Genomic DNA, 15,659 nt, shown 5'->3' with positions numbered 1-15,659 from the left:
CCAAGTTTTAATTCACTGTTCTGTTGCTGGGATGTTCCAAACCTTCCAATCCATTGTAGTTGCTTAGGAAGACATTTTTTATGCTTACGTACTATAATAATGGCTAGTGCTCAGAAATTGCAAAACATTAAAATGTAATAATCAAGTACCTGTTAAATCTTTTGTCATATGAATGCTGAATGCATGTATTTTTCAGCCTAAACAAGATCTATATAATTTTTTAAACCATTGTTGTGATTTGGGAATCTGAAAGATGAGTGCAAAGCAAACACAGAATCTTTTCTTTTGTGTGGAGTTATGTGTAGGGAGGAGGAAGAGCAAGCAGGAGGTAATAATTAACAACATGAAATACTTACGTTGTACATTATTGTACAAATGGATAGGAACTGCTGGAACCTAACTGTGTTGTTGTTTTTGTTGTTACCTTGAGTAAGCTGCCTTCACTTATCCTTCATTTATGCCTTCACTTATCCTTCACTTCTTCTCATCCCTTCTTTCTGCTTCCTTACTTTTCTGGCTTCCAAACCCTGTGATTTCAGCACCTGATTCCATCTAACTCTTTAGCCCAGGACTCACCATTTCACCTCCTTCTTGACAGGGTGCACCTGGACAGATCACTGGTTAGTTTACCCTCTATAATGCAACTTCCAAATAATTGCTCATTTAGCATCCCCATTTGCACCTCTGGGGTATACAGCCAAGAGGTCTCAGGATGCATTCACAGTTCCAGCCCTAGATGGTCAACTACTAAAAAATGTACTTACCTTTCCTACCATAGTCTCACCAACCAACATAATTTCCTTTGCATCAGAATCAAACAGCCTGACTTGTATCTGACTTTGTACTTATTTGCTAGGTGATCTTAGGCAATCCCTTCTCCTCCCTGGGTCTTAGCTGACCTCATCTGCAAAATGAGGGTGTTAGAAAAAATACCAGCTAACATCCCATCTTCTGCAATAGCCTTTGCCCTCTCATTTAAATCATGTGAATTTTTACTCTTATTCTTTCATCCCCCCACTGTTCTCCTTCACAGAAGACTGTATTTGCTATGGTGTATTTACTGAACTCTGGCTGTTCATGGACAGTCTCTTTTACCTGACTACCACTCTCATGAATAAAAGAAACACATTTACGTTTTACCACAATTGTATTCCCAGAACCTAAAAAAGAATTCAGAACTTGTTAAGCGTGCAGTAAATATCCACCACAAACACTCAATGGGAAAAAGATGGTCTCTTCAACAAATAGTACTGGAAACTGGATAACCACATACAGAAAAAAATGAAACTGGAGCCCTACCTTATACCATTCACAAAAATGCACTCAAAAAAGATTTAAGACTTAAACGTAAGACTTGATACCTTAAAACTCCTACATGAAAACACAAGAAAAATCTCCTTGAAATTGGTCTTGACAGTGACTTTTTGGAGATGACACCAAAAGCACAAGCAACAAAAGAAAAAATCAACAAGTGGGACTACATCAAACTAAGAAGCTGCTTTACATCAGAAAAAAAAAAAAAATCAACACAATGAAAAGGCAACCTACAGAATGGGAAGGAGTATTTGCAAACCATACCTCACATAAGGAGTACGTATCGAAAATATATAAAGAACACAAAAGCTCAACAACAAAAACACATAATTGAAAAATTTGCAGAGAAACTGAATACACATTTTCCCAAAGAAGACATCCAAATGGTCAACAGTTACATGCAAATATGTTCAACATTATTAATCATCAGGGCAATGCAAATCAAAACCATAATGAGATGTATCTCACACCTATTAGAATGGCTGTCATCAAGAGAACGAGAGATAAATGTTGAGGACGTAGAAGAAAAAAGAACCATTATACACTATTGGTGGAACTGTAAATTGGTGCAGGCACTAAAAAAAGCAGTATAGAGGTTCTTTAAAAAATTAAAAATACAAACGCCATATAATCCAGCAACCTTACTTCTGGTATGTATATATATATACACACACACACACACACACATATATATATATATATATATATATATATATATATATCCAAAGGAAATAAAAACAGAATATTAAAAAGATATCTGCAATCTGTTATTAAAGAATTATTCGCAATAGCCAATATATGGAAACAACCTAAGTATCCATCAACAGATGAATGAATAAAGACAATATCGTATACACATACTGCACACACACACACACACACACACACACAATGGAATATTATTCAGCCACGAGGAAGAAGGAAATCCTGCCATTTGGAACATGGATGGAAGCTGAAGGCATTATGCTTAATGAGATTAGCCAGATGGAGAAAGATATGTATTATTTATCATTTAAATGTAGAATCTAAAAAAGCCACCTCATAGGAACACAGATTAGATTGTGGCTACCAAGGGGCATCTGTATGGCTCAATCAGTTAAGCATCCGACTCTTGATTCTGGCTCATCATGATCTTGTGGTTTGTGAGTTCAAGCCCCGAGTCAGGCTCCACGCGGTCAGCATGGAGCCTGCTTGGGATTCTCTCTCCCTTTCTCTGCCTCTCCTCAGCTCACACGCACATGCAGCTTGCTCTCCCTGTCTCAAAATAAACTTAAGAAAAAAAAGAGACTGTGGTTACCAAAGGGTGTGGGGGTGGGGGAAAGAGGTGTTGGGGAGATGTTGTTTAAGGTATAAACTTGCAACTAGAAATAAGTTCTGGATATATAATGCACAATGCAGTGACTATAATCAATAATGTTTTATTATTTACCTCAAGATTGTTAAAAGATCTTAAATGGTCTCAAAAAAAGAAGAAATGATAATTATGTGATGTAAGAGAGGTGTTAGCTACAACTACAATGGTAATCATACTGCAACTGTACAAATGTATCAAATCAATAGGTTGAATAAACTTACACAATGTTGTAGGTAAATTATATCCCAATTAAAAATATATATATTCAATAAATTTTTTGTACAAATTATTTACTGATATTAAGAGTACCATTTTTAAGAACCCCATTGTAGAAATAAATCCCAATGGGTATACTTCTCTATAATATTCTTAGGAAGAAGGCAATTGCTAGTAATTAATGTAAGATTTATCTAACGTCTGAACTCATGGAACTGTGTGGTGTAGCAGAGAGGACTTTATTTGGGGACATCAGTATACCCACTAAAAAGACACCAATCACCATCAGAAAGCAAGAAACCATTGGATGAAGATACGCCCTGGTTCTGTAACTTTATCACAATTACTTCCTCATATCCACAATTTACTATTTATATGCTTATTTATTACAGACCTCTGGTGCACAGAATTAATCGTAATCCTTCGTTAATGATACCCTGTTAGTATTCCACGCATGTCTGGTCAATTATTTTGATAATATAATTAACACCAATGAAACTACCACCCAAAATAAAATTGTGTCTTAGTAATAACCTATATAAATAATAGTTCCCAAGCCCCTCCCCCTTGCCATCTCCCTCACTCTCCTCTACCTCAGGTGCCCATCCAATCCTTCATTTTTCGTGTGCCATTCACTGCCTTAAAATCAATTGATAGCCTCACTCTGTTATTACCAAAGATGTACAAAGACTAAAAACTTACTTTAGGGGAACTAATCTGATATGTAAATCAATTTTATAATCTTATAATTTCTAGAGAAGTATGAAAAAGGCCTTTATGTGTTTATTTTCCAAGATGTTTAGCATAATGCTACTTATTTGAGCATTTTTACCCATAAACACTGCCACTAAAAGCATACCAGAAAACTGATAACCATGAAAGACCGTACTCTCTAAGAATAAAACAACAGGCATATAAAAAGCACATGTACTAAATATCTCTACATAGACAAGCCTAACACACTAAAAGTCAAAACAGCAATTTAAAAAAGGAAAGGAGGCAGGATGCTTAACAACTTCTTTGCCAAAAGGGTAAAGAACAAGTGGGCAACATAAAACAGTCACAAGTAGATCTGGAATCACTCAGCCAAAGGCAAATAACACTTCAGGTCAACAGCACAAAGCAAACCATTGCTTCTAACAATACACTGAGTAAATGATGTAGATTTTGGTGACACAATGTCAGCAGTATATGAGTTGAAGTTCTGCTTAGTGTCCTGTCCCTAAAATAAGGGAAGTTGTCACAGTTTTAAGAATAATGGACTAGTTTGATGATGCCAGGGTGGCTCAGTCAGTTAAGCATCTGATTCTTGATTTTGGCTCAGGTCATGACCTCATGGTTCCAGGGATCAAGCCCTGCATCAGATTCTGCGTCGTCAGTGTAAGAGCCTGCTTGAGATTCTCTCTCTCTCTCTCTCTCTCTCTCTCTCTCTCTCTCTCCTCCCTCCCTCCCTCCCTCCCTCCCTCCCTCCCTGTATCTCTACCCTGCCCCTGCTTGTTTGTGTGCATTCAAACATGAGCTCTCCCTCTCAAAAATAAATAAATAAATATGGGGATAAAAAGAATAATGGACCTAAGTTAGCTGGAAACTCAAGTGACGAACAAAGAATTTATCTACTATTCATAATGAATTCTTAAGTAAAATAATGGTAAAATCAATAAATAGTACAATCTCACAAATGGAAATAAAATTACATTAAGCAATACTTTTATCAGACAGTAAAGGACGTTTTAAAACTCTTCAAAATCCTTGACACATATTTTTAAATTTTTTTTAATGTTTATTTCTGAGAGAGAGAGATCGAGAGAGTGAGTGAGCAAGGGAGCGAGCACAAGTCGTGGAGGGGCAGAGAGAGGGAGACACAGAATCTGAAGCAGGCTCCAGGGTCTGAGCTGTGAGCACAGAGGCCAACGCAGGTCTCGAACTCATGAGCCGTGAGATCATGACCTGAGCCAAAGTTGGACGCTTAACCGACTGAGCCACCCAAGTGCCCCTTTGACACGTTTTTTAAAGACATCAAGATCTACATCTATTGTTAAATATTGTTGATACCTTATTTAATTCTTCTTTGGTGAGAGACGCTAGTAGAGTCTTCCTGAATCTTCCTTCTTTGTACTTCTGAGTGATAAAGGTTTTTCTCTTTTCTACGGGTGAGTCCATGTGTAATTCTTCATCTTTTTGAAGATTACCAGCCCAAAAGTCATTTGCTCTTTTGTTTCCAATTACAATAAAGAGCTGAATTGTTAAAAAGTTATAAAACAGTATCAGTTCATAAAATGTATTTGAATCTGTAAAAACCTGACTCACAAATTAAAATACAACTTAGTATAAAATATGCAAAAACACATGAAAAACCCAAATCTTTCAGGAAGATGGAATGTGAAAGCAGATATTATTTCTATTTTAAATACAGCCTCATTGCTTTTAATAACAGTACAAGATTAGCTAGGAAAGAAACTGCAAGCAACCAAATTGCAGCAAAAGCATTATTATTTTTTGAAGCTCACATAGAGACAGATTCATTTAAAATGGCTGAGTAGGTGGGTTAATGTGGTCGAGAGTGGTGCTAAAATCCAAGAAGAAAATGGAAATGGGAGACAGAAAGTCAGATGAGCGCAGTTAATGACAGAGCATGGCCAAGAGAAAGAAAAGAAAATTCTGCCAAATGTTTTCATTCACTTTTCTAATATTTTATCCATGCTGGGTTAAAAAGAAAGAAAGAAAATTTTGGCTTAGAAATAAAAAAGCTGTCAAGGCTTTAAAAGTAGGTGTTACTATTAGATTCCTTGTACTTTTTATTTTTAAAGTAACTATCTCATTTAAGAAGCATTCTAAAAGTTGGAGTCGAAAGCTACCACTATCAGACTATAAGCCATTTTTACAGTGTGGTGAGAACATTCTCGCAGAGCTCCTAAAGTAATTCATGCCACTCCACTGCTAGATACTACCGGACCCCTGCTAACTACCACCACAGTTAAGTCACACTTACCTCAATGAGTTCATTGCTCCAAATGCTGGCATCCATTTTCAGACTTCTAACCTTGGAATCTTTTGGTCCTAAAGATCTATGTTGTCCTAAAGTCAAAACACAATTATACTTCTATTTTAATTTGTATGTAAATGTATTTTATTTTTTTGCAAAATGTCTATGTGTACATATATGTGTATATGTATATATCCTTTCAACTGAAAACACACCAATATCTACTTTCTTTCATGCCAACAGCATTAAGAGTAGTGGTGATAATTATACAGAAATACCAACCACGATAAGGATAAAAGTAATCACCTTTATCACTACCTTGTGGTGGTATAAAACTACAGTTTTAAAACTATGTATATATCTGTACACCTAAATATGTGTGCATGTTTATGACGTGGCAATTCACTATCAATTACAAGTTACCAAAACCTTTTATGACAGATGTGTTTAACTCACTTGTATGTGAACACAGATATCCTAAAAACAACAACAACAACAACAACAACAACAACAACAACAACAACAACAACTAGGTGTGTGGTCATAAAGGTCTTGGAGAAAACATCCTAAACTTTACTTTCCACCTCTACCAGGTACTGTTCTGGTCCTGGGAATTCAAAAGATGTATAAGAGTTGATATGTTCTCCACAGACCTATAAATAGTAATTACAGTAGAGTATAAGGGCAAGACCAGAGTTGAGTACAGGTTTCATTGAGAGAATATGGAGGAAGAGCACTACCTTAGCTCAAGCAAAGACTGAGACAGTTGCTGCGAGCCCTTAGTACTTTTTGTATATTACATATTACAACTCTAATAAACATATGTCTAAAAATCTTCAATGGATTCTTCATTCTATACTTATGCCTGACAGAGAATAAGAACTCAGCATTCTACTCTCATCGACTCAATTATCCTGTATAAATCATCATTACTGGGCACCTAGGAATGTGTCAGATGCTTTCTAGGCTGAGAAGGAACAAAGGTATTCAAGACACTGTCTTTATCTTAAGGATGGTTTGCCTCTGAGCATGAAAGCTCACATCTCTCTCTACATTAGGGAAGAGGTTCCTTTCCTCCTTTTGTTAAAATGGAAACTACTCAGAGCACAAGCTTCTAAAATCCCAAGGGTAGAAAGATGCATAGGTTTGCATTTATGAAGACGATCTAAAGGTAACACAGAAAAAAGTCAAGCTCAGAAAACATGCAGAAGAACTGGCAGGATCCCCTGGAGTAGTGAAGGCAAGAAATGACACAAACCGAGTTGAGGCAGCAGGAGGACAAACAAAAGGGAGCACACATGTAGAGATCCTTAGATGATAAAAACGGATGGAACTTGGTGGGCTTTAAGGAAAGGGGAAGGGTCAGGAGGCTCTCACAGGCTTTAGGCTTGACTGCAGGGTAGACAGTATTGCCTCTGACCAAGATGTGAAATATATGAGCATGCTCAGTATTATGTAATGAGTTGGGCAGCAATGACAGCTCCATTTTTTTAAATGTTTATTTATTTATTTTTGAGAGAGAGCGAGCATGAGTGAGGGAGGCGCAGAGCCAGAGGGAGACAGAGGATCCGAAGCAGGCTCCCCGCTGAGAGTGAGATCATGACTGGGCCATCCATGTGCCCTAAGAGATCCATTTTTAATGTGCTGTTTTTGAGCTATCCTGAGCAAATCCAAGAAGAGACTCCAGTAGATAGACCTAAGGGTATGGTGTTCAACAGAGTGAGAATCGCCCACTTACGAGTGAGTGCTGAATTTAAATGATAAATAACATCTTCAGGAACATCAGAGTGAAAGACAATTGAAGATGTAACTGAAAGGAACACCTTTATCTTTGGAGCAGGCAAAGGAAAAGTAACGTGAAAAAAGGATAACAGAGAATTAAGAACACACTAAGAGAAGATGGTATTTTGGAAGTTAAGGGAGGAGGGAAAGTCAGAGAGACAGTGGTCAAATACTGCAGTGTCTAACACTGCCAAGGTGACAATACATAGAGGAACTGACCACACACAAACTGAGAGAGAAAATGCATTAATAAACATGGTGAGAATATTTTTACTGGACTACAGAGAAAAGAAAACTGATTACAGGATGAATAAAAAGCAGGAAGTGAAAGAAATGAAGAAAATCTGTGTAGAATTCTACTCTTGAAAGTTACCCTGTCTATGAAGGGGAAATGAGACAGAAAATGATACAAAGGAATGGAATGTTTTCCGGAAGTCAGCATCAACAGGACAGACTTGCCTAACTCTATATGCCGAAACAAAAGAAACCATGGTTGCATCATTACAGAGAGGAAATAAGTGATGAGGTGAGGATCCTAAGGAGAGAAGAAGCAGCGGACTTAAGTAGAAAGAATATCCTTGAACAAGACAGAAGCTCTCTTCCAATGAGCCTAGAGAACAAACAAGGTTGGGGAAAAAATACAAAGTAGAGGGGGGATAGCTGATGCTTCTTCTTATTGCTATTGATGTTAATTACATCCTGACAAAATCTTAGCGTGCTAAGAAATGTGGAAGCACAGAGCTCTCAAAAGGTACTAAGGGCTTGCAGCAACTGTCCCAGTCTTTGCTTGAGCTAAGGTAGCACTCTTCCTACATTTTCTTTCACTGAAACCTGTACTCAACTCTGATCGTGCCCTTATCATACTCTACTGAAATTACTATTTATAGATCTGTGGAGAACATAACAACTCTTACACATCTTTTGAATTCCCAGGACCAGCACAGTACCTGGTAGAGCTGGAAAGTAAAGTTTAGGATGTGGCTGACTTTTCCAAGACCTATATGACCACACACCTAAGCTGTGTGTTAGGTGTTCACAACTGTGAACCCCCAAATACACTGAGCTCTCAGACTGTCTGTAAGTTATAATGTCACAAAAGGATAACCAGTCATAGTACCATTTCCTCTCATAAACCTCAATACTCTTTGGAAATGCTTCTATATAAAAACTCTCATTAAAAGAGATACCAGATGTGGTATACCAAGTTTAGAGCTCAGAATGACCTTGATGTGAAATATACATCCTAAAAAATATAACTGAGGGAAAGATGGGCAAATCACACAAAGATGCACGTGTCTTCAGGGTACATTCTGAAACACACTCACCTTAAAATCTAAAAATGTCAACACTGTCTTTATACATTCCACACATGGTCCAGTAGGCACACAAAATGATTACATGCTTAAAAATCAATTTCTACATCTAAGTCATGCATAAGAGAAGTTTGGAATGAGAAGATATTTCTAAATTTAATTTAAATGTAATACGCTTTCTCTGTTTTTCTTTTTCCACAACTGTTAGCTGAAACACATTACGTAGGACAATAAAGAGCGTTCGGTGCCAATCTGCCACCCAACAGTGATGAGCATAACTTATCACTAATTACCTGCACACTTCTTACAGATGACAACACAGAGATTGATGGATGCCCAGTCAGGATCCGGGGCTTTGCAATCTGCACAGCTCCTGTTAGACTCATTGAACCAAATCTTCTCAGCTACTTCATAATCAGAGAGAGTTTCTGCTATCGATTGCTGCACAGCTTCAATCCACTCTTGTTTCTCTTTTTCAGACTCGGCTGTAAAGCTGCAACAATTAATGTTTCTGCATTATCGATCTCCCTTGTAAAGGCCAATTAAGCAGTATGTTCAGTTTGCATATTCATTTCACTCACAAATTAAACAGCAGCTGAAAAATATGCCTTCCAGGCAGCTGAATAGTCTTTTCTGTTAAAAATCATCTAATTTAAAAATCTACTTTTTTTCCTTTAACATCCCACATTGCTTATGAATCTGTTTACATATCTCAAACCAAAATGAACATGCACATTTTTCTGACCAGGATGTAAAAATTACCTTGTTAGGTCAAGAGCTTAACTTAAGAGGCCATGTTTCCTAAGCAGTGGTTATATAATAATCAATGAGAAACTGGCAGAGTTTCAGTGTTTCAGGACTATTGGATTATTTTGCCAAGAAACTGTTCCATGATAGTCTGAAACTAAATTATCAAAAACACCCACCAGAAATTTTGATTTTTTTCAGTCTTAAAAATAGATTTTCTTTTTTAATTAGAAGAACATCCAGATGGCTTTAAGAAACTGAGAAATCAAAAAAGTTTTAAGTGATTACTATTCTAACAGAATTCTAACTCATTTTTAGTCATGTTCTGATTTATCCTAATTCTTAGTGTTTCTTGGATACCTGAGTAAAAGGACAAAACAGTAAACACAGGCTCACTTTAAGAAACATGTGCTGAGTACCTACAACGTGCCACAAAACGTGCTACAGGGCTCCAAACTCAGTCAATGACCTGCAAAATGTTCCACGTTAAAATTTTCTGTTCTGAAGATGAAAACGTTTTGAAATATAATGAAAACAACAGACTACTAACACAGTGCAAATAATCCATAAGGAAACTCATAGACTACATGGATATTTTTTTGAAGCACTTTCTGTTTCCATCATCAGTGTAATATTCATAAACTTCTTAGGTGGTTTCTACTTTATTACATAGAGGTTGGTCACAGCCAATAGTTGCTGGTACAGGATTCTAAAATCCTTGGAATGTCCTGAGTAATAAGTGTCTTTTGTAGGCTTGTGAGATCATTTGTCGTTGGAGGCATAAATAGCTTCAGGATGGGAGCTGGTCAGGAGAAAGACCAAGGCAAGACCAAGAAGTGAGTAGGGACTTGGACCTTTCAGCCCAAACCAACGGAGAGAGGTGCTTGCAATTAAGTTAATCACCAAAGATGAAGGATTCAATCAATCATTCCTACAGAATGAAACCCCAGTAATAACCCCTGAACAACAGAGTTCAGATGGGCTGGTGAACACAGTGAAGTGCTGAGAGGGTGGTGTGCCCAGGAAGGATGGAAGCTCTGCCATACAAACCCCCTGTACCCTGCCCTGTGCAGCTCTCCCATTTGGAAGTCCCTGAGGTGCACTGTTTATAAGCAGCTAATAATAATAATTACACTGCCTCTTGAGTTCTGTGAGCCATCCTAGCAAATTACTGAATCTGGCGCAGCAGGGGTCATGGGAGTCCAGATTATGGCCAAGATGGAAAGAAGTGTGGCTTAGTGGAGGGGCCCATCTCTTGTGACGAGTGTGAAGTGAGGGCAGCTCTGTGGGATTGAGCCCTCAACGCGTGGGGTCTAATGTTCAATCCTAGTAGCTGCTGTGAGAACAGTACTGAATTGCAGGACAACCACTTAGTATTTGGAGAAGTGGTTGGTGTGAGGAAAAACCCCACCACATATTTTGTGTCTTCTAGAAGTACTATGAGTAAAAACAGTTAACGCAATGTCTACATTTTCAGTTGAGGCTTGAATCTGCATATGTGAAAATGAAGTTTGTTATTCTTTAGGTGATTATTTTTTCCTCAAAATTTGAGCCAGTAGACAAATTCTGACAGATAAAATGAGTACCCGACATGGGAGTATTTTTGAAGTTGCTAAGTAATCGCTAGTCTTTCAAAGGCCTCTGACAATTGCTTCTGGCCTGCAAACTACCCTGTGATATGCTGATTATTTGTGACAAATGAATTAATGTGGTTGAGCTCACAGACACTGACTTATGCCTTTTCTGTGTACTAAAGCTATGGAATCATTATAGATTATTAAAACATATTAGGAACTTTTTATTCTTGTCTTATGAAGCAATTACAGGAATACCATAAAACAAATATATAATGAAGTGTTAAAATATCTGATCAATAAGGGGTGCCTCGGTGGCTCAGTTAAGCATCTGACTCTTGATTTCGGCTCAGGTAATGGTCTAAGTGTTCATGGGACTGAGCCCCATTTTGGGCTCTGCACTGAGTGTGGAGCCTGTTTGGGAGTCTCTCCCTCCCTCCTTCTGCTTTTCCCCGATGCACGCTCGCTCGTGCACTCTCTCTCAAAATAAACATTATGTATATGTATTTGATCAATAAGTGCTATGAGATCCACCACCATCATTTTAAGCAAGAGTTCCTTTTAGGAAATCATTATGGAGCAAATTGTAATCAGAGATTGATTTTAAAAGAGGATTGCATTTGAGTAGGCTAAAAGAAGGTAAATAAAAATACAGCTTAAAAGCAATGTAACATTCTTTCTTTATTCCTTCAAAATGTCAAGGAATTTTTCATATATTGTTGATAAAAATTAATATACTTATCAAGCCTACTAAGAAAAACGGTATTCAGAAAAGACTCAAATCTCATGAAATCAGTATCTTTGTAGGTTGTGTGATAATTCGGGTCACTTTTACAAGGTGTTTTTATATACTGGCTAACAAATTAGACAATAATGGAAAAGAACCAACATGATTTTATTAAGTGATCTATAAGGAATAAAACCACCACTAGCCATGTAAAAGTAGATCACCCAAGCTTTCTTGGGATAATAAAAACAAAAACGTTTAAGTATAACTTACCTAAAACTCCTGTAAGGAGTGATTATTTCAAAAGACTGTTTTACAGTTCGGACCACTTGCTTTACATTTGCAACATTCATAGGAATTATGGTAATACCAAGTCCACTCCTAAAATCCTAGTTGGGAGAAAAACATTAACACATTATAAAGGAACAAAATTATGGATTTGGAAAGTACCACTATATTCCTTAAAATCCAATAAATCCTACTAAATTTTACTACACATATATATGTGGAATTAAATAAATCATTAAAGATGGAATGACAGTGGTTTTAAGCAGGCACTCTAAATACATGATAACCCAGTGCCATTCTAAGCTGGATACTTGGGCTACGGATCAAAGATGGGCTTCTTTCACATAAAACGTTAAGCTGACCAGGACACAGATCTTGAACGACACAGGCTTGCTTTCACAAGTTAGCCACTTTTTCATCTTTATCCTTTCAGAAAAGGAAACTAAGAGTTAACTAGTCCTTACCACACGCCTAGCAATTTTTTACGAGGGGAGTCAAATGGCACTCTGAGGTTGGTATAATTACTATTTATAAAAAGGAAGGGGAAGCCAAGGCCCAAAGAGATTAATGTCACATGTAGGGTGCAGCTAGCTGGACATGGTAGAAAGGGACTGAAACTCAAGCTGCCTGATTGGTCTTTCTTTGCTTTACTATGCGATGTTACCTGTGCTCTGTCACATTTTCTCCTCTACTCTCACACAAAAGCATTACTTATTTTACAATTTTATCTCATTTCCAATATTTTATTATTTTCCTCCTCCTTCAATTAAATTCTTAAGCTCCTTTAATACTATTTTGGTATGAAAACTCTCATCTGTTCAATACCTACAGCTACTGTGTTCACTTTGTCTCACCAAAACTAGAAACTGTGCAAAAGGTTACAAAGTCTTCCTTCTAAAAGCATTAAAGTTTGAAATATTATCAAATCATAGGGTTTTGGAATTTGACTTATCACATTATCTCAACACTTTAAAAATATAATTATTCTCTACCTCAAAAGATTAGTTATCTATGTGAACAGGTCCAGATTAAATGTGCTCTGAATTCCTAAATTAAACCTGACTAGAAAAAGTAGCCATACTAAAGAAAAACTAATATATATATGTGTGTGTATATATATATATATATATGTTTATTTATTTGTGTGTATATATATATAAATATATATTATATATAAAATATATACATCTTATATATATATCTAATATATCTAATAACCAATATTAGATATATACATCTGTATATATAACCTATACAGAGAAGGCCTGTGATATATTTTTTTTCTATTATTTTGCAACACTTAGTGTGTCTGTGTATCTGTGATATATATATATATATATATATATATGATGTATATATGTATGAGATATACAGATATATAGATATAGATACATCTCACAGGCCTTCTCTGTATAGGTTAAAGTAAAAATACTATTTTCCCATCTTCCTTGCAAGCTAGGAGGGTAATATGTCTTAGTTTGGGTCAATAAAATATAAACAATTCCTGAGGTGGGGCTGGGGGGACAAATCTTGGAAGAAGAAAGACTTTTACCCCACACCATTCCATCTTTCATTGAAAATACATCTAGAAGCACAGAAGCCATTTTAGAACATTAGAATCCTTGAGAGGAAAAGTCTGAGGACAAATTCCTGTACCTGAGGATGCCAGGGTGAGAAAAAAGTAGGAAGACCTTGTTCCTTGGGGGCATCAGCTCTCTGCTGCCTATACCAAGAGATTTGTTAAAACAAACAAATCCCTATCTTGGCAATCCTTGGGGTTTTTGCCATTTGATACTAATGCAATCCTGACTGATAAAATAAGGGAAATAAAATAATGTTATAACAAATTGCCCCCACTTGTAAAAGTATCCAGAGTTTTCATTCATCAATTGCAGAAAAGCCTCTCTACATTTTTTTTAAATGTGCAAGTGTTTAGTTAGAATAAGGAAATGACTCATTCATAAAACATACCACCAACTTGATTTTTTTTTTCTGATTAAAGTACAAATAGCTTATTCTATTAGGAAAAAACAAGTCAGAAATTGAATCAGTGATATAAAAGAAGATGCACAGACACGCTAAGTGTTGCAAAATAATTACAAAAATATACTTCCACTTCGTAAACTCATTTAAAAATCAGTACCTAATGTGATCTATATGGACAAGGGGAATCCAACTTTTCCAATCTGCTCTATTTTAAGAAGTTTCAGCATATAGGTTCAAGGTCATACTTAAAAAAAAAAAAAAATTCTCAATTGTCCATACCAATTCTCCGGCTAGATAATGTAACTGTTGAAGAAACTCCCAAGGCAAGTGACTGATAATTCAAATTCTCTTTTATAAATGAAGAAATAAAGTATGGGTAACAAGGTAAGATTTTTTTCATTACTGAAGTATAGTGGACATACAACGTTACATTAGTTCCAGGCACGCACACACAGTGATTCCACCTCTCTGTAAGTTGTGTTCTGCTCACCACAAGCGTAGCTACCATCTTTCAGGCAAGGTAGGATATTTTTAAAACAGCTTTCTGGTGGCCCAACTTGATATAGGAGTTGATATATAGACTCTAGAACAGACTGCATGTCCTTCAAACAATTCTCCATAATGAAGAACTGACAAGAGCTGGATATGCCAAGTTATATTCTCTGATGAGGGCCTGGCTTGCAGGTACTGTGTGTTACTAAGGGCAGAGATACATACTCAAACCTTCTGACTAGCAGATGGCAAAACTGACCATGTTTTATGGAAACTGATGAGCCTCATCTAGGCTCCAGCTTGGAGTGGTGGCCCCTCATTTCTACAAGCAAGGTGTGAAATGTCTATATCCATAAAACTGCAATTTCTGTTAAAATAAGAGAGGGTCAGCTCTAGACCCCAAATTTCTCCCAAGCAAGGCAAAGATGAGTTTTTAGGCTGGATAAAAATTGTAACCCATTTATCAGCTGCTGGCCATGGCCATATGGTTTTGAGTAATTAGAGTGTCCACTGAACTCACCGACACAAATGGACTGTAAAATGTACAGCAGAGTAACAAAATAAATGTCAGTGCTCTTGAGAGCTATTAAATATGAAACAACTGTTTTTCTTATTAAAAATATTTGTAAACTATAAGCCCCCTTTTCAGTCTATATTTAGAACGTATCTAATCCCTCAACACTCATCAAAACTACCCATTTTGATCTCTCCCTATGACCCTGAGATTCTGATCCACTGAATTAGAAAGCAGAGCTTAAGAATCTTCAGTTAAAAAGCAAAACTACAACCCTATGATTCTTATATGCAGCCAATGTTGAGAAAACTGAATTAGACAGCAGAACCAGCTGTAGAATCTAGACAGGATAAGCCTGCAATATGTAAA

General features: G+C 36.7%; 1 protein-coding gene across 5 annotated transcripts in view; it reads right to left on the bottom strand.

Moving 5' to 3' along the window:
- ARAP2 (ArfGAP with RhoGAP domain, ankyrin repeat and PH domain 2) overlaps positions 1-15,659 on the bottom strand; it is a 216,222-nt gene that overhangs the window by 111,253 nt on the left and 89,310 nt on the right. For all 5 annotated transcript variants that reach the window (XM_053217473.1, XM_053217470.1, XM_053217471.1 and 2 more), the window contains 4 exons: positions 12,284-12,399; positions 9,256-9,455; positions 5,874-5,959; positions 4,937-5,119 (listed from right to left, as the gene is read on the bottom strand). In XM_053217473.1, the coding sequence (XP_053073448.1) occupies positions 4,937-5,119; positions 5,874-5,959; positions 9,256-9,455; positions 12,284-12,399 (585 nt within the window). The remainder of the gene's footprint in view (positions 1-4,936; positions 5,120-5,873; positions 5,960-9,255; positions 9,456-12,283; positions 12,400-15,659) is intronic.

Source organism: Acinonyx jubatus, chromosome B1 (assembly GCF_027475565.1).
Source record: "Acinonyx jubatus isolate Ajub_Pintada_27869175 chromosome B1, VMU_Ajub_asm_v1.0, whole genome shotgun sequence".
In the NCBI taxonomy this organism is placed as follows: domain Eukaryota; kingdom Metazoa; phylum Chordata; class Mammalia; order Carnivora; family Felidae; genus Acinonyx; species Acinonyx jubatus.
This window is presented reverse-complemented; position numbering and strand designations above follow the sequence as displayed.